At 42.2% G+C, this 26637-nt stretch overlaps 1 protein-coding gene across 1 annotated transcript in view; it reads left to right on the plus strand.

The window, feature by feature from the left end:
* LOC121199190 (kelch-like protein 29) overlaps positions 1–26637 on the plus strand; it is a 231092-nt gene that overhangs the window by 114396 nt on the left and 90059 nt on the right. Inside the window, exon 6 of the mRNA XM_041063665.1 lies at positions 20399–20537. Within this exon, the coding sequence (XP_040919599.1) occupies positions 20399–20537 (139 nt within the window). The remainder of the gene's footprint in view (positions 1–20398; positions 20538–26637) is intronic.

Raw genomic sequence — 26637 nt, forward strand, 5'->3', positions numbered from 1 at the left:
ACGCCACCAAACTTTGGCGGGCCACAGAGGCCACGCCCTTTAACTTAGAGAAAACTCTGTTATAACTTTTGATCATCATGGTCTTGAGGTGAGGTCCACCAAATATGAAGTGGATCAGGTGAAATGCCTAGCACGAGTTCGTCCGCATACCAATGGTGTAATTCGCCAAAATGGTCAACTTCTGACCACAATGGCGGACTTCCTGTTGGGTTGAGGTCATGGTGTCAAGAGACTTTTTGGTGTGTCTCGGTATGATCAACATGTGTACCAATTTTCGTGCACCTATGACAAACTAAGCCCAATGGGAGGGGGGTTTTGAAAATTTCAAGGGGGCGCTGCAGAGCCATTTTGCCCCCCCCATTTACAACGACCACAAAATATCAAATTTTTCACCAGACCTGATGAGTGTGCAAAATTTCAGGCGTTTTAGAGCATGGGAAGGGGTTGAAAAATGCAGTTGTTTAGGAGGACAAATAATAATAATAATAATAATAATAATAATAATAATAAACATTAGAATTACAATAGGGCCTTCGCACCACTCGGTGCTCGGGCCCTAATTAAAGCTGCAAGCAGCGATGACGGGCCCTCGCACCCCTTGCGACCTGCGGGAGTCGCAGCCGGTGCAGCCAAGAGTACCAGAGTCCTCCTATGTCCTCTCCTCTTCTCCCCAGTACACGTCATAGTACAAACAGGTTATTTCCTGTTACCAGCAGGGGGCGCCACGAGTAAGGCGGGAGTTTGACATATGGAGGCGTTCAGGGCAGAGCCCTCATCATGCTCATGAAGTTTGACGATGTTTGGATAAAGTATGTGGATGTGAGAGCCATTCAAAATGTCATGGCAAATTCACCAAACGCCATCGAACTTTGGCGAGCCACAGAGGCCACGCCCTTTAACTTAGAGAAAAGTCTCTTATAACTTTTGATCATCATGGTCTTGAGGTGAGGTCCACCAGATATGAAGTTGATCGGGTGAAATCCCTAGCACGAGTTCATCCGCATACCAGTGGTGGAAAGCAGTGAAATTTGGCCGCCAAAAACAAAATGGTCGACTTCCTGCTGGGTTGAGGTCATGGTGTCAAGAGACTTTTTTGTGCGTCCTGAAGTGTTCTTTATGTGTACTGATTTTCATCTTCGTATTCCAAAAAAACCCATATGGAGAGGGGTATTTTAAATCTTCAAGGGGGCGCCGTTGAGCCATTTTGCCCCGCCCAATTACAAAAACCCCACCAGAGTCTAGGACCAGCCCCCAAGAACGTGTGTATGAATTTTTATGATCATAGGAGGTGGTTAAGGTCATTACAAATCCAAACGTAATTTCACGGCGAGGGATCGTCAGTTGCCGCACCGCCACACAGATGCCATTGCACCCAGCTTCACGGCCTTTATAATGTAGCTTCACCAAGTAGTTGGGAAGGTTGTAGAGCAGAAACCAAGCCGATGGTGTCAACTATTAAGGAGCAGTACACTTCAGAGTAAAAATAGGTCATTTCCTGTTACCAGCAGGGGACGCCACGAGTAAGGCGGGAGTTTGACATACGGAGGCGTTCACGGCAGAGCCCTGATCATGCTCATAAAGTTTGAAGATGTTTGGATAAAGTATGTGGACGTGAGAGCCACTCAAAATGTCATGGCAAATTCACCAAACGCCACCAAACTTTGGCGAGCCACAGAGGCCACGCCCTTTAACTTAGAGAAAAGTCTCTTATAACTTTTGATCATCATGGTCTTGAGGTGAGGTCCACCAGATATGAAGTTGATCGGGTGAAATCCCTAGCACGAGTTCATCTGCATACCAATGGTGGAAAGCACTCAAATTTGGCCGCCAAAAACAAAATGGCTGACTTCCTGCTGGGTTGAGGTCATGGTGTCAAGAGACTTTTTTGTGCGTCCCGAAGTGTTCTTTATGTGTACTGATTTTCATCTTTGTATTCCAAAAAAACCCATATGGAGAGGGGTATTTTAAATCTTCAAGGGGGCGCCGTTGAGCCATTTTGCCCCGCCCAATTACAAAAACCCCATCAGAGTCTAGGACCAGCCCCCAAGAACGTGTGTATGTATTTTTAGGATCATAGGAGGTGGTTAAGGTCATTACAAATCCAAACGTAATTTCACGGCGAGGGATCGTCAGTTGCCGCGCCGCCACACAAATGCCATTGCACCCAGCTTCACGGCCTTTATAATGTAGCTTCACCAAGTAGTTGGGAAGGTTGTAGAGCAGAAACCAAGCCGATGGTGTCAACTATTAAGGAGCAGTACACTTCAGAGTAAAAATAGGTCATTTCCTGTTACCAGCAGGGGACGCCACGAGCAAGGCGGGAGTTTGACATATGGAGGCGTTCAGGGCAGAGCCCTGATCATGCTCATAAAGTTTGAAGATGTTTGGATAAAGTATGTGGACGTGAGAGCCATTCAAAATGTCATGGCAAATTCACCAAACGCCAGCAAACTTTGGCGGGCCACAGAGGCCACGCCCTTTAACTTAGAGAAAACTCTGTGATAACTTTTGATCATCATGGTCTTGAGGTGAGGTCCACCAAATATGAAGTGGATCGGGTGAAATCCCTAGCACGAGTTCGTCCGCATACCAATGGTGTAATTCGCCAAAATCGCCAACTTCCGACCACAATGGCGGACTTCCTGTTGGGTTGAGGTCATGGTGTCAAGAGACTTTTTGGTGTGTCTCGGTATGATCAACATGTGTACCAATTTTCATGCACCTATGACAAACTAAGCCCAATGGGAGGGGGGTTTTGAAAATTTCAAGGGGGCGCTGCGGAGCCATTTTGCCCCCCCCATTTACAACGACCACAAAATATCAAATTTTTCACCAGACCTGATGAGTGTGCAAAATTTCAGGCGTTTTAGAGCATGGGAAGGGGATGAAAAATGCAGTTGTTTGGGAGGACAAATAATAATAATAATAATAATTAAAGCTGCAAGCAGCGATGACGGGCCCTCGCACCCCTTGCGACCCGCGGGAGTCGCAGCCGGCGCAGCCAAGAGTACCAGAGTCATCCTATGTCCTCTCCTCTTCTACCCAGTACACGTCATAGTACAAACAGGTTATTTCCTGTTACCAGCAGGGGGCGCCACGAGTAAGGCGGGGGTTTGACATATGGAGCCGTTCAGGGCAGAGCCCTCATCATGCTCATGAAGTTTGAAGATGTTTGGATAAAGTATGAAAAACCCATATGGAGAGGGGTATTTTAAATTTTCAAGGGGGCGCAGTTGAGCCACTTTGCCCCGCCCAATTACAAAAACCCCATCAGAGTCTAGGACCAGCCCCCAAGAACGTGTGTATGAATTTTTATGATCATAGGAGGTGGTTAAGGTCATTACAAATCCAAACGTAATTTCATGGCGAGGGATCGTCAGTTGCCGCGCCGCCACACAGATGCCATTGCACCCAGCTTCACGGCCTTTATAATGTAGCTTCACCAAGTAGTTGGGAAGGTTGTAGAGCAGAAACCAAGCCGATGGTGTCAACTATTAAGGAGCAGTACACTTCAGAGTAAAAATAGGTCATTTCCTGTTACCAGCAGGGGACGCCACGAGTAAGGCGGGAGTTTGACATATGGAGGCGTTCAGGGCAGAGCCCTGATCATGCTCATGAAGTTTGAAGATGTTTGGATAAAGTATGTGGACGTGAGAGCCATTCAAAATGTCATGGCAAATTCACCAAACGCCACCAAACTTTGGCGGGCCACAGAGGCCACGCCCTTTAACTTAGAGAAAACCCTTTAATAACTTTTGATCATCATGGTCTTGAGGTGAGGTCCACCAGATATGAAGTTGATCGGGTGAAATCCCTAGCACGAGTTCATCCACATACCAATGGTGGAAAGCACTCAAATTTGGCCGCCAAAAACAAAATGGCCGACTTCCTGCTGGGTTGAGGTCATGGTGTCAAGAGACTTTTTTGTGCGTCTGGAAGTGTTCTTTATGTGTACCGATTTTCATCTTCGTACTCCAAAAAAACCCATATGGAGAGGGGTATTTTAAATTTTCAAGGGGGCGCCGTTGAGCCATTTTGCCCCGCCCAATTATAAAAACTCCATCAGAGTCTAGGACCAGCCCCCAAGAACGTGTGTATGAATTTTTATGATCATAGGAGGTGGTTAAGGTCATTACAAATCCAAACGTAATTTCACGGCGAGGGATCGTCAGTTGCCGCGCCGCCACACAGATGCCATTGCACCCAGCTTCACGGCCTTTATAATGTAGCTTCACCAAGTAGTTGGGAAGGTTGTAGAGCAGAAACCAAGCCGATGGTGTCAACTATTAAGGAGCAGTACACTTCAGAGTAAAAATAGGTCATTTCCTGTTACCAGCAGGGGACGCCACGAGTAAGGCGGGAGTTTGACATATGGAGGCGTTCAGGGCAGAGCCCTGATCATGCTCATAAAGTTTGAAGATGTTTGGATAAAGTATGTGGACGTGAGAGCCATTCAAAATGTCATGGCAAATTCACCAAACGCCACCAAACTTTGGCGGGCCACAGAGGCCACGCCCTTTAACTTAGAGAAAACTCTGTGATAACTTTTGATCATCATGGTCTTGAGGTGAGGTCCACCAAATATGAAGTGGATCGGGTGAAATCCCTAGCACGAGTTCGTCCGCATACCAATGGTGGAAAGCACTCAAATTTGGCCGCCAAAAACAAAATGGCCGACTTCCTGCTGGGTTGAGGTCATGGTGTCAAGAGACTTTTTTGTGCGTCTGGAAGTGTTCTTTATGTGTACCGATTTTCATCTTCATACTCCAAAAAAACCCATATGGAGAGGGGTATTTTAAATCTTCAAGGGGGCGCCGTTGAGCCATTTTGCCCCGCCCAATTACAAAAACCCCATCAGAGTCTAGGACCAGCCCCCAAGAACGTGTGTATGAATTTTTAGGATCATAGGAGGTGGTTAAGGTCATTACAAATCCAAACGTAATTTCACGGCGAGGGATCGTCAGTTGCCGCGCCGCCACACAGATGCCATTGCACCCAGCTTCACGGCCTTTATAATGTAGCTTCACCAAGTAGTTGGGAAGGTTGTAGAGCAGAAACCAAGCCGATGGTGTCAACTATTAAGGAGCAGTACACTTCAGAGTAAGAATAGGTCATTTCCTGTTACCAGCAGGGGACGCCACGAGTAAGGCGGGAGTTTGACATATGGAGGCGTTCAGGGCAGAGCCCTGATCAAGCTCATGAAGTTTGAAGATGTTTGGATAAAGTATGTGGACGTGAGAGCCATTCAAAATGTCATGGAAAATTCACCAAACGCCATCAAACTTTGGCGGGCCACAGAGGCCACGCCCTTTAACTTAGAGAAAAGCCTTGAATAACTTTTGATCATCATGGTCTTGAGGTGAGGTCCACCAAATATGAAGTGGATCGGGTGAAATCCCTAGCACGAGTTCGTCCGCATACCAATGGTGTAATTCGCCAAAATGGCCAACTTCCGACCACAATGGCGGACTTCCTGTTGGGTTGAGGTCATGGTGTCAAGAGACTTTTTGGTGTGTCTCGGTATGATCAACATGTGTACCAATTTTCATGCACCTATGACAAACTAAGCCCAATGGGAGGGGGGTTTTGAAAATTTCAAGGGGGCGCTGCGGAGCCATTTGGCCCCCCCCATTTACAACGACCACAAAATATCAAATTTTTCACCAGACCTGATGAGTGTGCAAAATTTCAGGCGTTTTAGAGCATGGGAAGGGGTTGAAAAATGCAGTTGTTTGGGAGGAATAATAATAATAATAATAATAATAATAATAAACATTAGAAAAACAATAGGGCCTTCGCACCACTCGGTGCTCGGGCCCTAATAAACATTAGAATTACAATAGGGCCTTCGCACCACTCGGTGCTCGGGCCCTAATAATAATAATAATAATAATAATAATAATAATAATAATAATAATAATAATAAACACTACAAAAACAATAGGGCCTTCGCACCACTCGGTGCTCGGGCCCTAATAAACATTAGAATTACAATAGGGCCTTCGCACCACTCGGTGCTCGGGCCCTAATAATAATAATAATAATAATAATAATAATAAACACTACAAAAACAATAGGGCCTTCGCACCACTCGGTGCTCGGGCCCTAATTAAACTCCACAGCTCTAGAGGCCATTGTTGTTGTATGACTAAATCAGAAATCACCTGTCACTGTGCTAAACCACAAATTTTCTAGCCTTTAATATTCTTTATTTGTGATTTATTTTCTCTGTTTTCTTTATTTGATGACTCCTTTGTTTGGCTGAGCCTCTTTTTCTTGAGCAGCAAGCCTTGTTGCTTCTGTATTTTCCAGGCAGGTTTTAACAGAGGTAGAAGAAATATTCAGCTCCTTTACTTATAAATGACAATACAATAATATAAAAATGCTGCATTATGAGGAAAAAAGGAAGGAAGTCCTGTGTTTTTAAATTTCCCTAAAAGTAGAGACATATTATCCACAAAATGTGCTTTAAGAATCAGATAAGATAATATCATTTGTTTTGTCTTTAAAATCTTAATAAAGTGGAGTAACATCCAGGAAGTCAAGTACCTCAAATTAAATTGCACCAAATTGGACTTTGGCACAGTACTTGACTAAATGAACTTTCAATCACAGTTTTGTTTTTCTTTTTTTTTTTTTTAGCATTTTTAAGGAAAATTTAGAGCCCCTTTTTAATCTTCTCATGTACTTTTGGGTCCCATCCCAGATTTCAGAGCACACATACTCACACACAGAAGGGGCCATGGCTCAGAGCAGGTTGGCCGCTGATCCCTCGGTTGGCAGTTCGATCCCCGGCTCCTTCAAACTCAGGTTGCATCAGGAAGGGCATCCGGCTTAAAAACCTATGCCAAATCAAACATGCGGACAGTGATCCGTTGTGGCGACCCCTATCGGGAGCAGCCGAAAGATTACAACAACACACACACACACACACTCACAGAGTAACCCAAAAATGTTACCTGCATTCTTGATGAAGTGTGACGCTGTTGCTCAGAGCTGGTGCATCATTGAGTATTCGGAAGAGGCCTCAAACTGGATCAGTGCCATTTGCCTACATGAGACGTCCACTGCCCTCAGTTATGTGGGAGCAAATTGATTTCTGTGTAAAGAGGTGAGGTTACACCCTCAAATGGGCCTGAATCTCGAACACTTCATGCCAGAGATGTGGTATCTAATATGACGAGATTAATTGCCACATGTCAAATGTCGATGTGTTATTCCGCACATCAGCCATGAAATAGGTAGTAATGCATTATCAATGAGGCTGAGTCTAAACACAGCAGATGTTACCAGGAAGCCAGTCAATAGCGGATGTTTCTCTCTAATGAGAAGGCATAATTGCAACAGGGAGAGAGCTCAGTATCCAAAACAGCTGCAGATGCGCCGCCACATCTGAGCAAAAATCCAGAAAGAAGTTAAATAGCACGCTGATGTTCACGGTGGGCTCACTTATCTGAGTGGATACTCAAACTTTTTCCTTACACAGAAACTTTTAAATGGGTTTGATAATGCATTCAGGGCATCTAATAAATACTAATGACAGGACCAGACATTAGCAAGAATGGCTCCCCTCTCCAACTCATTATTCCACAGAGTTAGCAACAGGCTTAGCATGTGAAGATATATAATTCGTCCGTGACACAGACAAATGATAATGGCCTGAATTGCAATCAAGAGATCTTTGTAGGCTAGTGGTGCACTCTGTAAGCTAAATAGACTTAAAGCCTTCCTTAGCAGTAAGACAGAACATGATGAGTTGCCGAAACATTAAGTTTACAGAATGTGTTTTGTTGCCAGAGGCTGCAGCTCTAAATTATGCTGTTGATTATTATCATTTTTCAGCTACAGTAGTCATGTAGCGTTTACCTACTCTCCTCTCTCAGATACAGACATTGTTTTCTTATGAAATGCAGCTCGCTGGACTGCAGGATAAAAAGTATTGTATTAAACTTAGATTACAACTTTACAAGAACACAACAGTCATACATAGGCACTGGGGCATGCTGGACACAATCAGAATTTTTGGGGCAGTCCAGTCATCTAACAGATTGTTTCCTGTCCCTGGAGAGAGAAAGAGAGAGAGAGAGGCAGATGGAAACAGGGAGAGAGGGAGGAATGAAAGAGAGGAGAGACAACAATCTGATGAAATGCAAAGATTACTCGCCTGACTCCACCGTAGGCTGGGCTCTCATCTCAGGTGTGCAGTCTGCTGAGAAGACTCCCACATACAACCTAACCCCACCACTCACCTTTCTGCTTGGGCTGCTGTGACTTTCACAAAGTTACCCAGCAAACACACATTGTCTTCAGGGGGGGACATGTGACATTTATCTTAAGCTGTTCTGGTGACATGGGAATTATTTTTTTGTTGTTGTTGTTGTTTTTCTGTGTGTGTGTGTGTGTGTGTGTGTGTGTGTGTGTGTGTGTGTGTGTGTGTGTGTGTGTGTGTGTGTGCGTGTGCGTGTGCGCACGTGTGTGTGTGTGTGCGTGCGCGCGCGCGTGTGTGTGTGTGTGTGTGTAGTTGTGTTCTCCTGCTGTTTGGGGTCATCTTGGACGAAATGTTGCCCATAGAGGCAAGTGTCACCCATGTGCAAAGCTTGTAAGTAATGTACACAAACCACACTCATAAACACAGGGGAGGTGTAAGACAAGCTGGGCAGCATATCTACATTCTCTCACACATACACTGGCATCTGTCCTCGGCCACCAGCGCATGCTTAAAAGTGAAGGGTAGGAGAGGGCCTGGCACAGCTTAGGCTGTTGGTTCCAGGCTGCAGTTGGGGCAGTGGAGGAGAAAGTAACTTTAAACTTTTAATTAGTGTTCAAGTGGAGTTTGCAGTTTATTTTACTTGAGGTGTATTTGTGCTTTAAATACCCTGAAAGGTACAACAACTTGACAGCTGTTCTTAAAGGGGCATGCACATGATTTCCATAGAGTATTTTCAATATTTAAAGCGCAACCATATTTTGTATTCCCCTACAGCCATCCTTTGCAGTTGCCTTTTAAGGAGTAGTTCAACTAGAACTTTGAACTTTTAATGTTGTGCTTATGGTCTGTAACAGCAGCATTACATCCTCCATAGCAGCAGCAGTGAGGGGTCTGCATCATTTGTCCTACTCATAAGCCTGATCACCCAGAACACTCTTTGTCAGCTTCTGAGCTGAAAAGCTGTAAATACTGCTAACAGCACATTCAAGTACCCTACTTTTTCTATCAGGAATAATAAAATAGACCCGAAGCAAAAGTATTTGATAGTAACTATGTTAGACACCTTCACTTAGAGGGTTGGTTTGTGCTAAATTGACAGAAGAAAATATTCATTTTTAGAACATTAAGTGTGGACTTGTGGACCCAAGTTGCAATCATTTGGCTTCACACTACCTGGATCACTTCTGTGATGACAGTAAAGCGCTCTGCTGCCGAACAGTACACCCCCTAATACCATGGCATGTTGGTAATGCCTCTCTAATAACTGGCTCATCTCCCTGCAACAGCTACTGTACATGTCCCGCAGAAGTGCCCTTGCTCAGTCAGTGTAATTGAGTAAGAATGCCAACTGTTGCCTCAAATGTGAGTATTACTTGTGCGTAGTTTTGTGTGGAGAGTTTTGAGAGACAACATGGTTTGGTGTGAGTGTTTTCTAACGACTGCCTGGGGTGATTAAAGGTTCCGTTGTCAGACTTTGGTTGATGAAATGCCAGAGTTGACTGGCTACCTGACTGAGGACCTAGAGACCAGTTTGGTATTTGTTGTAGTCATGACGTTGTGGTTTAAGGTCAAAACAGAGGCGTGCATTTGTTTGTAGTGGGCAGCGCTCGGTTCTGCATGTGAGTAAGCGTGACACACCGTCACGTGCTCGACTGGAAGCTCCGAAAGGACCTGAATGCTCAGTCATTCCTCTCAAGGTGAAGTACAAATGAAAACCGTTTTAAAAGGCAGATGTTCTCGGAAAGGTTGCATTCACACTGATACACAAGACCTGTGTCCAGATGATTCATTTCACTCAATTAGCCTTGTTTTTCCACCGGGGTTTATAATGTGGGTTAGACAGAACTCTGGCCCTTGCAGTAATTTATATGAAACAGTAACTTAGCAATTTAATTAAAAGGCAAGATGGAGAATTGTTACACACCCACTCAGTTCTAATCAAATCCCCTCCAAGCATACAGTATGTTATCTACACCAGCCAGCGACTTCTCATAAGCAAACATTGTTATTAGGATTATTCTCTCATGACATTGTCTTGCCCAAAGTCATGTGTGTGTGTGTGCATACATGTGTATTTGTGTGTAGGTGCATGTGCCCGTGCGATTTTGGTTCTGCATAAGCATTGCTGCACGTGTGTCTGTTTACATGAGCGCTTGTGCATTTTCGCCTGATGACTGTGTGAGTGTCATCTGTTGTGGTGTGTGGATGAATTACTCAACCACAAGCTTCACGAGTTTCACCACGACGTCCTCCATAATGCTCGAGCAGAATGTTTACTTATCTGTGATACAGTAGGGTACAGTCCACTCGTATAATTTCATGTGGCTTACTGTTGGAAAAAAAAAAAACATAACTAAAATCTGTACTGGCATCTTGCCTCTTTGGCAGTATGACAAATAAACCAGTCTGCAAATTCAAGGCTTAATCTTGGCTTCAGTAATAAAAAGTGGGCTTTTTTTTTCCGAATGCAGGGCTGTATTGTAGCATTTTATCTCAGTTCCCAAAAGCAGCTCATATTAGAAGTAAGGAGTTCTTAGATTTTCCTCTAATAAAGCTTCTCATATAATATATGCTTTTCTTAAAATAAGGAATTCTTGCATAGAAAAATAAATACTACAGTAAGGAGTTGGAGTCTCAATACTAAGGCATTTATGAGTAATTGAGATTTATTATTAAATGATTAGTCAGTGTGGTAATCACCCCATTCATCTAAATCCATTGTTAGTTTTGGAAGAATTCCTAGTCATTTTTGGAGCCGTATTGCTTTATTTCAATAAGCAATTTGCTGAATGCTCAGAATGATGAAGGAAACATTAATTGTCAAATCAAGAGGCTGTTGCTATGGAACAATTTTGGCTTCTGCCTCTTGTAAATATAAATATGTCTGTTGCCCAGAGAAACACATCAGAGGCGACGTTCTGCTCTGACATGGGGAATAATTGCTGATGCTGAACACATTCATTTGGCAACCCACTACATTTAGTTACATCTATGTTTTCATCATGACATATGGGGAGCCTATCCTTGTTTGTGAAATTATCCAATACCATGTTGGCTGTTGTTGCTCAGCATTGTAATTGGGTGTAGATCGACCAATCAGAGCTTTGATCCCCACTACACACCTCTGTCTGCTTCCACTGGCAGAAAAACAGAAAAAAAAAAAGGCAAAAACGACAGCTACTTTTCATCAGAGCAGTTAATTTAACTAATTAGTTTATAATTATGAGTTAATTCAATGTTCATCACATCTCATTAGTCCATCTTTCTGCTCCCCTTTTTCTATATGTATGCAGAGCTCACAATATCAGACTGGTGAGTTGTGCATAAATTTGACCACATCAGCTGAACAAATTAACATTAAGCTGCCTTCAAGGTGCTGTCAAAAACATCTGAGTGTTTAGGCTGATGTTTCAGATTGAGTGAATCATAAGGGCAGGCGGGTACGTCAGAGAAATTTGGAATTTTCTGTGATGCCCAGATTAGTGAGATGTAACTTGGTTAAAGTCATGTTTTTGATTTAAAACATTCTCAGGCATGGGCTGTATTTATGTTGAGAATCGAGTGTGTGTGTGTGTGTGTGTGTGTGTGTCTGTGTCCTTTCTTTATTTGTGACTGAAAGTTTTTAGCTCATTTTGTTTTGCTGCGATAAAGGATTTTCCCAATTTTCTGCCCATAATCCAAGGTTAAATCCGATGGAATCTGGTGTCATCCCACAGCTATCAGAGTCTGACTCCTGTTTTCAATCTGGCCCCTTAAGGTGACACTTGAGTTTGAATAACTTGTGTCAACACACTTGATGAGTCCGAGCAGGTTTCCTTGCTCCTTCTTTTACATGAAGCTGTCATCAGATCAGCCTGTATGTGGGGAAGTGTTAAAAATATTGAATGTCCCGTGATATACTTGGATTAAGATGTTGGTCAGCTTCACACACAAAACAGGTGGCGATCATTAAAATTAGCACTAAGCTATTTTCCACTTGTAAATCGGAGAAACGTCCATTTGTGTGTCTCTGAATGCTTGAATGTGCATTTTATTTCAGTGATGTATGATGGAAAAAAAAAAAAAAAACATATAAACACGATATGTTAATATAGTTGGTCAGGATTGTCACATTAGTGGCTTGGCACCATATTGACTTTCATGTTGCCAGCAGATTCAAAAACAGGTTTAAAGACAGCCAAGGAGGAGTGCTGCAGTGGTAATGATGTGTCAGAAAGCTATACAGGGACCACACACACACACACACACAAAGACAGAAAAATGGGTTTCCAGGAATATAAATCTGTACACATCTTTGATGTGTCACTGGATCTTGCTCGCATTGAAGTGCATGTAATTACACCTATTCCTTTTATGCTTTTGTGGTCCTGGTAAGTCTACTTGGCTTTTCTTTCATGTGACCTGACCGGGTGACAGGTGTTGGCACAATCACCATTACCTCTGTACACCATAATTAAGTCCTGCTTTTAGTGAAAATTTAGTTTTTAGCCACGTTGTAATAAAGACTTAGGGGGTGTCTCATATTCTGTTGGAACATTTTAATTGGAAGTGAAAATAGGCATGATGGTTTGATTTGTTTTTGTAGCTTAAAATGCTTTCAGCTGGAATAAACTCTACAAGCCTCCTTTGAATTATTTTGGAACAGAAGTCATGTCCCAGTTATTCTTTGGGTAGAGTTGTTCCTGCGGTGCATCTGTTGTGGGCTGGATTCACTCTGACTGCAAAGTGACAAGATAGATATGCTTCCTCGTTTTTTTTATCACTTACCAGGGTGGAATGAAGAAAAATATATGACTTTATCATTGCAAAAAATTTTTTAGAATTCATTCATTTAGTTGAGCGTTAGCTCAAATGTTTGGCCAACAATTTTTTAAAAAACTTTTTCGTTCAGTTTCAAAAACAAATTAAATTTTTGCACCTCTTCAGAACCCCCAAAATAAAACCGTTGTTTTAAATGTTTTGACACCAGTAACAATATTACAAGTTCACAGTGAGCAAAATGCTGGACATGCACGGTTATGTTGTAATTGGCTGTGATACACACAATCCTGATACATAAATGTGTTTATACTGTTGTTATCCTAGTAGAAACAGGATTTACTGATCTGTTTCATACTTGCACTAGGAGCTGTAGCAACAAATCTAAATTTTAAGCTCCTGTGAACTGCAAACAGCCTTGCTTGTAACCTACAGTATATGCATAGAGGGCATATATCAGCATTCTCTCTTCAGAAGACAGTCATAGGCAACTTTTGCCATTTTAGTATACATTTAAAAAGTCTGCAGCATCTTATTTCTTCCAGACTTTGACCAGATGTTGCAGCGCCTGAAGGAAAGAAGGGGATATGAAGGTGCTCTTGTTTGCTAGCAGGAGTTTGACCGCTTGTCACCTACTGTCCCTCCTGCCTGGCTAATGAGGAAGCCACCGCACCAGTCAAGACCAGAGACTTTCTCCTCTTCTCACTGCACACAGACAGAAAGAACAAGAGAGCATTGCGTGACATCCTGTCATAGTGTTGCACCAGGCCAACAGATGCTCCCAGGGCTCTCTGTTTATGTTCTTCCTCCTCAAAGAACTGTGCTTGTATTTGCCTCGACTTTGTTCTACTAGTGCCAATTGTTTGCTTGCATGTGTGTCTGTGTGTGTGTGTGTGTGTGTGTGTGTGTGTGTGTGTGTGTGTGTGTGTGTGTGTGTGTGCATGTTTGACCCTTGCACCAGAGGATATACGTAGAGGTTTGAGTGTGCAGTGCAGGACACACCAACTCTGTGCTTTGTGCTACTCAAGGTCTTTTCCTGCTTGCCTATTGGAGAAGGCAACAAAGGCCCAGACGGCGTCTTTGAGGGGCACAAGTTCCTTTTCTCTGTCACAGTGTGTCCTCCCCACGGCTCAGTCCAGACTCGTTGACAGCAGTGCTGAGGCTCAAGCAGCTCAGCTCAGCAGATTCGAGCAGGGAAAAATAAAGCGTCCTCATCATGGACTATTCTCCGAGGCTATATGGTGCCACTGCTCTCGTACAGACTGAAATCAGGACAGCTAGAGACTCAAGGGGTCTCGAGGATTTCTGATGCCTTACATGAGCTGATTTTCTGGGAGTAGGCACAAACTGTTGAGACGTCTGCAGAAATGAATGTGGCGGTGATTGAGGTATGTTTCAGAGACTGTTGTGAGTAATTGCACCTTGAAAGAGACCCAGGCTAGGTGGGTAATACATGAGATGTGCTGGCTTTTATCTACGTGAAGCATCGTTTGTTCAGCAGATGGTCTCTAGATGAGTGGCCTGATAGTGTTGGTGACATTTTGCACCTGTTAAAGGCAGCCATCATGGCTTTTGAAATGAACTGTCCTGAGCTGAAGATGGTGGCGCTAAACAAAAATGGCTTGTGAAATGTTGCTTCTGAAAAGTGATTGCCTCCTTGTTTTCGTGCTAACAAATAGGACGTATCAGTGTGATTTTACAGTGTCCTGCTTCCTTCTTTGGAATATTGTGTAAACAAGAAATGTAAATTTAACAGTAAGACATTTTAAAGAAAGTAATTATTTTTCAGTAAAATCTGACGATCACTACTCAGCAACTAATTTGAAGTTAAATTCATTTACATTGAGCAGTATTGATGGCAAAACCTTGAGGAAACACCTGAGAACTATCCACATTAAAAACCTACTAAAATATTTTTAATTTTTGAATATTACAGAAACAAAGTAAATTTTGTGATTCAGATTGCGGAGACCTTTCCCAAAAGTAGCTCAAACATACAGCAAATTCTCATTTAGAGAATTTTTTGTTTTGTTTTGTTTTGTTTTGTTTGGTTTGGTTTTTTTTTTTTTTTGTTATACAGATGAAAACCAAAAAAAAAGGTTTTGTTGCTTTAGTTGTTGCCTGTCCAATTAAATACAAAGAAAAATGTACATTTTTATTTCATTTGTTACAAGCAATTTGAAGATTTTAGCATTTTAGCTTTGTTGGCAAGAAAAAGTAATTACGAATAAATCATGAAAATATAAAATAAAGACTAACTAAATTAGAACATTTTTATTCAAAATTTGTCAGTGTTGAGAGGAATTTAAACATACAAATTAAATTACATTTTAATTTTGTTGTTTTATCACATTTATCGCATTTTTTTTAAACTGTGTTCTAAGGGCCAAGCCTTGGTTATCTGAGCTCTCAAGAAATCTTTTATTTCCTTTTTGAAACTGTGGTCTGAGGGTGTTATGACGCAGAATTTAAATAAGCAATCTTTGGCTTCATAGAGAAAGAAAAATCTAAAAAAGAAAAAAAAAATACATATCTGTCAAGTCAGAATTTAAGAATTTTGTATAAAAGCTTTCTTGGATTCAGAGCTGATATTGAGTTTTTTCTGCTGTTGTACTCTGGACCTGAGGTTGCAGAATAGAGAGATTACACTATTCAACAACTTGTGCTGATAGTGAACTTTTGACCATCTCACTGCCTGTGAATGCTGCATGTGGGTGTTTTTAATGTGTGCAGCCAGAAACAGGGAAAGCATTTAAAATGTTTTTCCTATCAAAGTCAGCAGGAGACAGGAATCTGTTTCCAAATATCCATCTGATATTGCTCAGATCTGTGCCATAATGTTTTATATTCTGTGACAAAAACAAGTAACCCATAATTGACATCACATAATTTATTCATTTTAATTCTGTTTTATTATTAGTGCAACATTTCATGTGGGAATACCCCTCATAAATCCTCCTGACATGATCAAACTGTGTTTCAGGGTTGTAGGGTCTCAGGCCTTCTGTTCTCTGCAGGGGAAAGACATTTTTGGGGAACCTAACACTGTGGAAGCTTTTTGCTTGGAAAGAGTTCTTTTGTGTGCATTTATTATGAACCATGCTCTTGGCCCACTCTGCTTATTTTGTTGTAAGTTGCTCTTTGATAAGGAATTTCTTAAATGTCCCTACATATCAAAAGGCTTTTGTACAAAGAAGCCCATTTTGATCAGACTGCTTCAGTGCAATCTGCTTCAGTCCTGCAACAGTGCCGCTGCTACTTCAAAATAAGCAAAAGGTAATTTAACTGAATTAAAACTAATTATAGTACCAAATTTCTTTGATGAAATATCTGTTTGACCTACAGCAAGTAGTGCATTCATTCATTTAATAAAATTCAAAATCCATTTCAAAAATAATTTTGATCGCGGTGGCATTATTTACCGTCATTACTATACAGATTTCTTTTTAACATTGTGAATTACGTTCAAACTGAAAAGTAATCAGATGAGAAAACTAAAATCCACTAAAATCAACTAAAAATGTTTTTATCTAATTTAATTCATTTTGATGAATTAAAAAATTTTTTTTCAGGATTTTCTACTGCTCATTTAGCAAGACATTGTCAGAAAATTTTAATAACAGAGCAGCTTTAAAACCTTCATAAATTGTATTGATGATAATTAACTGGTAATTAGACATTTATTCATTCATTTTTCAGACATGGTGTGATAAAATAATTGCGCTATGATCGTGCCATTTTGTTTAAAAAAAAAGAAAAAATGTGCCGTGTGCTGTTGTCTTTGCCAAGCTAAAGAAAAGCCATCATTGCAGAGTTGTACATTGCATTATTGATCAGTTAGCATGGTTTGTTCTAGGTAATTCAACTGTGAGTGTTGGTGGGAATTGATTGTTGAAAGTTTAAAAGAGAACAAAAAGGTCAAAGTGAACACATCAGTGTCCTTTCTGCTGTGCTACGTAGAATGTCATCCAGCTGGAGGGAGAGAGGTGGATGATTATATATTTGCTTGTGCTGTAGAAATAGAAGACTTATCAGAAAAGTTAGAGGAAAACATAGCTGACAAGAGAAATCATTCTTAAATGAATTAAACTATCAAAAGTCACTTTTTGTTATATGTTGTATATACTGTTCTGCACAACGTAAAACTCAGCCCATTGTGTTGCCAGAATTTTATATTTGTGCTTGTGAGTTGAATTTTCTTAGCAAAAGAAAAATTAAAAATAAAAATTGTCAGACAAATGTATAAAAAATATCACATTTTGCACCAGTGTTTTTTTTGGGGGTTTTTTTGTTTTTGTTTTTTAGCCGCATACAAGCGTTTAAAAATGTAGTGCTTTATTTTTGAGCTTATTGTGCACAGCAACTCAGGCCAGTTACTCTTAAAAAACACAGAAAGTATCATGAGCTTTTGAAGGCATCTCTCAAATTTTCAATTTTTGTGTAAACACAAAATGGTGGGTCTACAGAGGCGCATGTAAAATACATGTAGAACCTTAAAATGGCTCCATGTTCAGCGACCAATGACGTGCTGAGTCGCCCTTTTTCAGCAGCCAATCACTCCTCAGTCAGCGACTTACCACACCTTACCGTAGTGTGTGCTGATAGGTTACTGGAACTCTCACCCCAGGACCCAATTGGCCACAGCGCTCAGAGATGTTCGACAGCAGAGTAGAGTTACTAGGCTGAGCAGCAGAGTTGGCACAGTGTTCAGACCCCCTGTGCAGTGTGTCAACCAATCATGAGGAGCCAGCACAGGGTGTTGTTGTTATTGTGAACGGCTTGGGGGCAGGAAACTACGCTAGCACATTTCATCACTGTTTGCAGTACATGATATACTCCAGAAAAGTAGCACTTTACCCTATGAGAATATTTGTGTCCTTCCAACAAAACAGACCTTACGATTGTTTTATCCGTCTGGTGTGTCTTTCAGTTGCAGAACTTGACGGTCCTTGAGAGATTTTTCCTTTAAGAGTATTGAGATGTTTGGTGTTCCAAAGCCGCCGTGGTCCCATTGAACATGGCTGTGCCCCACCACACTCCACGCCAAACCTGAGAATGGAGACGCCATGTGCAGTTTCATGGTCTCCGGCGGTGATGAGTTGTTCTAGGGCGCTCACCGATCCACCCTCAAAAAGCCGTGATTAGCTTTTCCATCAGGCATTCAGGTGTGTCTGCATGGCTCCGAGGGAGGCGGCCATTGTTGGCTGACAAGTGGAGTTCTCTGTCTCCCCCTCTCACTTTCCCTATTGTCGGGGCAAATGGATGGTATGCGGTGTGGCTGATTGGAGGTGAGAGCCATATCGGTCGCTGGAGATTCACTAATGCAAACTCAAAAACTACTGTGTATTCACTATTCACAGTCCGTGCCCACACAGTAATCAGATAGCTGGCCAACTGACAAGCAGCAGTGGAGTGGAATGTGGAGAGTGGAGAGAGATGGATGAAAGACAAGGCAAATGCCAGCTTTAGTGTTTGCATGTGCATGTGTATGGCTCACTCTAACCATGCAGCTGTGCATCTGGTCCAAGTACAGCAGACATATTGTCAAAAATTGCATCTGTTATTACCCCCCCACCCCCCACCCCCCACCCCCATTTGGTATTCAGCATGTTTAATAACCAGGTCATTCTTTCTGGCAATTAATTTCTTGATGCAATAACTCTGAAGGATGCGCCGCTCAGAGGAGAGCTCGCTTCTGAATTGCACCGTATTTTTCGTGTCTTTATACTGTATCATTTCAGCCACCGAATTAATTCAGAGCTGAGCTCCCAGTGTCAGTCAGAAGAATGGGAAGAGCTAAATGAGTGGATATTCCAGCCAAACAGAGGGGCGAGTGTCATTCCAGGTTAATTAAATCCCTGCTTTGAGTCTGCCGTGAACACAGACCTCTTTCAGGATGATAACGGACAAAGTCCTTTATTTCAGCGTGGATGTCGCCAATACAATCACAAGTCCGATCAGTTCCACACGCTCAATGGCTAGACGGCTGTGTAGAGCACACATCCTTTCACACATAAACATGCACACATCTCTTGTTACACATGACATTACTGACAACAAATGAGTCAGCAGTACCGCTGTTCAGATTGCCGGGTTTACGCTGAGGCAGTGGCTACATTAGCCTCAGGAAAAGTAATTCTCTCTGCTGATCAACTTGCCGCCTTTCTTATCTATATCATCATATATCTCATACAGTACTTCGGCTACTGTTTATGTTTCCTAAGCGTGGAAAATGTGCCTTTATACAACACGACCTACGCTTTGTGCCAAATAAGTGTTTACTATGCCTCACATCCTGCAGAAATGCACTGTTAATGCTCAGAAGACAGTATGGAAGCTGACTCCCTCTATAATCATAATGTTCCACATTATAGTGTCTGTAGCTTAGTATTTGAATCTCTTAGTGTTCGCTTTTAGTGGCTTTCTTGATTGGAGATTAACAAAGCTGCCGTTTTGGTTATCCCTCCTAAGGCTGTAGAATAAGTTGCTAGTCTCCTGCTGATTTTCACTCTCAGCTTCCCCTCATGGTGCCTCATTAAGACGCAGAGAAACAAGCGCCTCCGACCCAACGCCACAGTAAGGCCAGGCCTAACACTGTATTACCACACCACATTATACAACTCACTGTGTACTGTGGCCTTCATCAGCACATTGGTTTGCTCTAAGCATGTTTTCTCAGATTGTGTTTTGTCCCTGTTTTTTTTTTTTTTTTTCTGTTTTTTTTTTTTTTAATTTCTTTCCAGAGAGGAAGACAAGGGTGGGGTGGGCTATTTTTCTAAGAGAGAGAGAGAGAGAAGCGGGTGTTGGGATTTGGGGATGAGCAGTTGTTTTCTCATTGAGCAACGTTTGAAGGTCAACTCTGTGCCGACCAGGGTGCTAGCAAGAAGCCAAAGAATTTTATTTCAATATGAATAATGCATTGACAGTGTCTCTGTTTTCAGCCCACATCTCTTTTAGACATTTTTTAATCTCATTCAGCCTCCCTTCACTGAAGTCCTAGTGCTGCAGTGTAAATTAACAGAAGCCAAATACAGTTAAACAAGTGTCTTTTCCCATAATAATACTAGTTTTTCATCTTATTCCTAGTTCTATGTTATACACTAGCATGTATAATCCTCAGCAACAGTATAGACTATGTGAGCTAATTATTTCCTTTTTTACATGCAGCCTTTTTCTGCTACATTTTTATATACACGCATCATTTTGCTTTGACTGAAATGTTGAGTCAAATCTGTACATGTCATTTCTTCTCTATAATATAATGAACACTTTCTTAAGACTGGCCAGCAAATATTGTCTTCTACAATCTGCACTTTTCAACATTTTTGTTCTGTTTCTTGTTGCCATGCTTTTGATGCACATATATGTATGGAAGAGAGAAAATACTAAACCCAAATGTGGCATTGTCTGTTTCTTTTTCTTGTTCTACAGAGATGTTGAAGGAGTTGAACCAACAGCGCAGAGCGAAAGAGTTTACAGACCTGAAAATTATTGTTGAAGGCAAAGAGTTTGAAGTCCACCAAAATGTTCTAGCTTCCTGCAGCTTGTATTTCAAGGACCTGGTGAAAAGGTTTGCCTTCGCTTCCCCTCCCACCAGCTGTTGATCCAATCTGTTCTTTTCATAGGGCGCATTTGTCGCTTTTTTTTTTCCCTTCCCCTCTCTCTCTTGCAGGTTTGTGAAGACTTTGGTTCCTAGCACAGGGCCAGCAGCCATTCCTTCTTCTTCCCGCTCAAATGAATGTATCTGAAACTGGAGAAAAAAGGTCAACCCTCGTCATTACCTTTCCTCCCCATGTAGGGCAATTTAACCACATTTCCATTTTAATGAGCAGTGAAAATGTTCCATGACTGGGGATGTTTTAAAACTCACCAAAGGGCCAAAACAAAAGAATCATACATTCCACACTTTGGGTGGTAATTAGCCAAAGCCACGCTGTCTTCTGTGGGCAGAGGAATTTTTGTCTCCCAAGCTACCATATTTTTCTGTTGCTAATTTGTGAGTTTTTGCTGCAAAACAACCTTTTCATATGCTAATAAATCATGGTTAGTCTAATAAAAAAGACATTTCAGAGTCAAAAACAAAGGACAAAACAAAAGCGCATCTAAGACAGCTTACTGAACCACCACTTTCACAGGTTAACACCACCCTTCACTAATGTATTCATTTGATGTGGATCTAAGTATTCCCCTAGTATTCTGCCCTTCATACTCCATATTTTTTTTGTCTTCATGGGCGTTTTTTTTTCCATGTGTGCCTGTGTGCATACAAGTGTGTGTGTGTGTGTGTGTGTCAGCTGCAGACCTTTTTAGTGTTTCTAGGTGCGTGTGAGTGTGACTGTAAAGTCTGATAGCGCAAGTATGTCTTTTTTTATCTGCCTTGTTTTCCGGGGAGGGAATACCATAATTCCCTAATGTCCTCATCCTTACTTCAAATCCTTGCAGGTGTTTTCGGCTTGATTGAGAGTCCCCTGGACCCAAAGTTGTTTTGCCACCTTGCTGTTTGTGTGTTTGTGTGAGTGTGTGTTTGTTCTCACTTGCATGGCCGGGGATGAAGTGCTGAGCAAAGACAAAGACAAACAGAAAGACACACACGGTTGCTGGCGGTAGCTGGAATGCCTTAGGGAAGTTTGCCACTTTGCTCCGCAGCCATGCTGCCTCCACAGCGAGCTCATCAGAAAGCTAAGCTGCTTATCAGCTGCCTCGGCCTCCTCGCTCACCACTGATACACTTGTTCCTCCTGAATGAGGGTGGAGTGAGGAAGACCACAGAGAGAACAGAGGTAGAAAGAGCCACAGAGCCACATCTGCACTAGGACCACTCATCTCCATGACAGCTATGCTCGTACGCACCCCATGAATAAAAAAGAGCCACTCAGTCTTCCTTTGACCTTGACAATAGCAGAGAAGCTTCCTCAGCTTCCTGAAGTGACTTTGGATGGAACTGAAGCCCCCATGCTGGTCAACCTGTCTATCAGATTGTCTCGCCTCTTATCCAGGACGTACAGGAGCCAGATCATTTATGCGTAAAGGCAGGGCCCCTGAAAGACACTGAAGCTCCCGGCGGAGAGGGCTGAATTTCCTCAAGCTCATCTTCATGCCCGCTACTGCCTACATAGTCTGATTTTTCTTGTTTAATTTGACAGTTTAATAGAGCAAAATCTCATTAATTGGTTAATTAATTGTAAAACTACTTTGATTTATTGTCATAACACTGTCATTTTTCATGAGATTATGTCTAAAATAGAAATTTTCTCATTTGACTTCACTCTGGAGAATATCTAATGAATTTGTTATACTAATTGTTAATTTTGGAAGACGTGTTGGGTTTGATTTAATGAAGTCACAGCCATCAGCATTATGCTAACACTACACCATGAACAGTGATGGCTGTTGATTTTTATAAGGCATGTGGTACCTTGACTTTTATGGAAATGAGAGCTGTGTTAGAAGAAGACAGCAGCGAGAAGTTGACAAGAGAAGGACAGAAAGGGAGCAGAATCATAAGAATAAAAGTGACTAAAGAGCGTACAGGGTGAGGGGGGAGAAGGAGAGCAGTTTTTTTGGTCTTAGCTGTTTTGGTGTTTGTAGCCGGGAAAGGGTGTCGCAAGCTTGGACAGGGAGGAGCAAAGAGAGCCAAAACCCTGTCTGTCATTGAGTTACGGCCTCCCATGTGCAGCTCAGTTCACTTTTTCAGTGCAGCTAGAATTATGCTGATGCTACTCGTGGCTCGCTACTGTCCACATCTTTATGAGGTCAAATAAGAGAGACACAGAGAGAGAGAGAGAGAGAGAGAGAGACTTCATCTCTTTATATACTCTGTACCCACTCTCCCTCGCTCAACTCATTCAGGAGGCATTCTTTCCCATTCCAACCCCCTGTCAGGCCGCTGTAAACCACCACTGTGTGTGTGTGTGTGTGTGTGTGTGTGTGTTCGAAATCTGAAAAATGTATGTGCGTGCAAATGTATGAGGGGGGGGGGGGGTACATGTGTTTCACTGCACACATGCTTTAGTGTGTGTGAATGTGTGCCGAGGATGAAAGGACATAATTCTTGTGCGTTATCGAGGCAGGCTGCCATTAGTCAGAGAGAAAGTAGAGATGTAATACTTGAGGGTGAGGGAGTGCACATCATGCTTAGTTTTTCTGCCCTACACACACACACACACCAACCCAACCCAATGACTCACTTAAGAAATTAAAGGCTTAATTGGCAAAGAGCCGAAATTTAGCAGCAACGGAATGGCAAAGTAATTATGAAAATTCATTTAAAAAATTTCCAAATTTTCTTTTTGGGAGATACTCCTCAGGCTCCACATGAGGCATAAGTTTTCAAAGAAGATAAAAAAAAATGAAACTTTTCCACAAAAGTGGGCCAAACGCATCCATTTTCACATCATTTCCTGTCTTGCAAATTTCAAATTCTCAGTTTTCAGCAGCATCCTCAAATGTCTTGTCTCCCTCTTTTTAATGTTCTCCTCCACTGCTCACCCTCACCTCAAATATTCAGGCTTTTTCTACAGTATGTGTTCATTCAACCTGCCATCTTACCCCATGATACCTGAAGAATGTAATGCCGCTCCGAAATGTACGCACACGTCTGCCCTTGCCCCCACCCAAAAACCTATTACCCTACCCTTTAAAGGGCCGATGCACAGAGCAGGCAGACAGATCATCTCCGGTAATTCCATTTTACCCCTCGGGATTTTCCAATAAGTGTGCTCTGCAGGCATTTAATTTATGGCCACTGCATCTCCACACCACAGTAATGTAAAAAGCTCCAGAATCTTTCAGCGGTCCCGACACATGCTTTCATGCCATTTGTTTCTCTCCCTTCTTCTCTCTCAGCCGACCCATGGCTTTTCTATGCCTGTGAGTCAGAGGGTGTTATGACTATGAGATGGGTAGAGAGCTGTGTTAAAGCCCATTACAGTGTTGGCCCTGTGTGAACACTGCAGCTGAGCCCTGAGTGCACTGTTCAGCCTTTTGCTCCTCCATTCAGTCTGAGGAGAACAGAGGACACTGTAATACTCCTCTCAAATTTCAATATTGTTCTTGCTAGCTGTATCTATTGGTATCCAGCCATGTAGCGAGATTCGGTTTTATTTGTTTTATTTGTTTTGAGACGCCTGCGTCTGCAATTTTTGCCGCTACTCCCTATACACTCACATATTCTTTTCCAAAATCCCTCTTCCACTCCAAGTCAGTTTCACCAACTTCTTTGATACTTAAGAGTCAACTTCGCAAAAAACAAGTCCTCAGTATCAGTGGTCATATGAAGGGTCCCGAAACAATTAGAAAATACATTATTAATACAACTTAATGCAGTCACCAAAAAGTATTGTCAAAGCTCTCCTCTCCACGATGATATGGTGACCGTAATATTAATTCTGAACTCTTAATTAATTAATTAATTTACTTTTCTTTTAGTTCACTTTGGTAACATATTTCAGCTCCAAGTTCAATCAGATTAAGGTGTTATAATTCCTCAAAAGTCAAACAAGAGAAAAGTCTAAATACATGAAAGCTGATGAATGTGAAGGGGCTGCTGCTGTGGATTTTATGAAAAAGTTAAAGCTGTAAGAACCAGAAATTAAATTTCATGGGCCTCTTTTTTTTTTACTGGGTTGGAGTCTCAAAGATGGATTTCTCAAAACCTGGGCAAATAAAAACTTTATGCACAGCTAGACACCTTTTTTTAAACACCTTTTTTTAAGTTTCAGTGGCACAGGCACTTTAATCATGGAGCTGCAAATCTCATGGTCAGAGTTTGTTGTTCTATTTCAATTTCTACCTTATTGGCTCTTGCGTATGGCTCTGTAATCACTCCTCAGAATAAACCTCCACGCAATGTTTTTCTATCAAGAGTTCTGTCAATCCAGTGTCTACATTTAGTTTTAGGTTTTTTTTTTAACTCTCACGCTGATGACCCTGTGTTCACACTTGGACAGAGGTTTGAGCTTTTAAACTCTCCACCTGTCACCCTGTCCTCTTTGTCCTTTAGAGCGTCTGACACAAACTGGACTCGTTCCAGCCAGATAGCCTTGAAGTCTCCCGTATCATGCCTGATGTTACGGATGGAATACCATGGCCTCAATACTGGAGTGCAAACACAAGCAAAACTTGAATCCCAGCACCGATAAAGTCACTGTGTGTGTGTGTGTGTGTGCGTGTGCGTGTGTGTGTGTGTGTGTTTTTTTTTTTTTATAATTTATTCCTGATTTATGTTGTGACAGAAGACGTAAACGCAAGCCATTTTTAGCCCAGACACTGTAGGCTTTGCATGTGAATAAGCTTCTATCTTAACATGTCTTGGTAGTGTATGTACTTCCACAGAATAAATGGTCTTGTAAGAAAAAGCTAAATGTATTCCCTGTAAAATGGGCTTTTTTTAGGTTGAAGGATGTATTAGAAAGTGTGTGTGCATGCATGTGTGCGTGCGTGCGTGCGTGCGTGCGTGCGTGTGTGTGTGTGTGTGTGTGTGTGTGTGTGTGTGTGTGTGTGTGTGTGTGTGTGTGTGTGTGAGAATCTTGCTGCTCCCCCCCTTCCTCTCCACCTCTGCTCACCACCATTTTGACAGTCTCTGCTGATTTTAAGACTTCCTCTTGAGTAAGTGGTGCATTTTTCACAAACAAATTTCTTTGCCTGAGTGTGCCCATCTTTTCCCCCCCCCTCGCCCTGTCTCTCCTCCTCTGTCTCTCCTGTCCTCCCTGCCTCCCTCTTTCACTATTTAAATTCAAGTCTGCAATCAGACGCAGCATAAATATCCACCTCTTTTAGAAGCTCCAGAAAAGTCATTTCCATAACATAAGTGCTCAGACAAAACAAACTGCCACTCGAGCTGGTTCCTATTGCACTAATTGACCAGGTTGATGAGCATGCTCTTCTTTTATTTTTAGCTCTTTCCCCCCCCCACACTCTTTTCTTCCCCACCTCCCTCCATCACTTTAACCCTAAACGACACTCCCCTTCCCTCCTTTCTGTCTTACTACCTGCCCCCACTGCAGGCCTTTGTGCGGAAAAAGGGCAATAACACTATGTGGCTTTTTGCTTTGCAGGAGGAAAAAGAGTAACTACCTTGGTTTTTCCAGCCAATGTCCATCCAGAGACAAATGCCATTGTCTTTTATTTTATTTTTGGATGTCCTTCTCCCCTCTCACCTCCTGAGTGCGCTTCAAATGACAACTAATGTCTCAGTTCATACACTACAGGCTACTGATGATTATTGCAGCGGGGACAAAGGCTCTGTTTAGGTGTGATGGTGGATTTTTTTCGGGGGTGGGCGGGGATATCTCTTATTTAAAAGACCAAGGCACAGTCATGGAACAACCCAACCCCTCCCTCAGAAGGATGGCTGCTGGCTCCCTGTGGAAGAACCGTCTCGCCCTGCCTCCCTTCCTTTTGCTTCCTCCCCATCCACTTCCAAACTCTCCTCTCTCATCTCCACTCTAACCATTTCGTCTACCTGTCTCATCTTGTTTGTTTTGCTGTCTGTGTCGCTCTAAATGCTGACTGTTTGTCATGATTTCTAATCCAACAAACTGGCTCCAACAGAAAAGGAAAAGAGACACACGTGAACACACACACAGAAACAGACAGAGGGTTATCATTGCGCTACCATGACTGACAGAGGCAAACAGCCTCCATCTATCTTAATGTAGGGTGCTTTTCATA

This window comes from Toxotes jaculatrix, chromosome 19, assembly GCF_017976425.1.
Source record: "Toxotes jaculatrix isolate fToxJac2 chromosome 19, fToxJac2.pri, whole genome shotgun sequence".
Classification (NCBI taxonomy): domain Eukaryota; kingdom Metazoa; phylum Chordata; class Actinopteri; family Toxotidae; genus Toxotes; species Toxotes jaculatrix.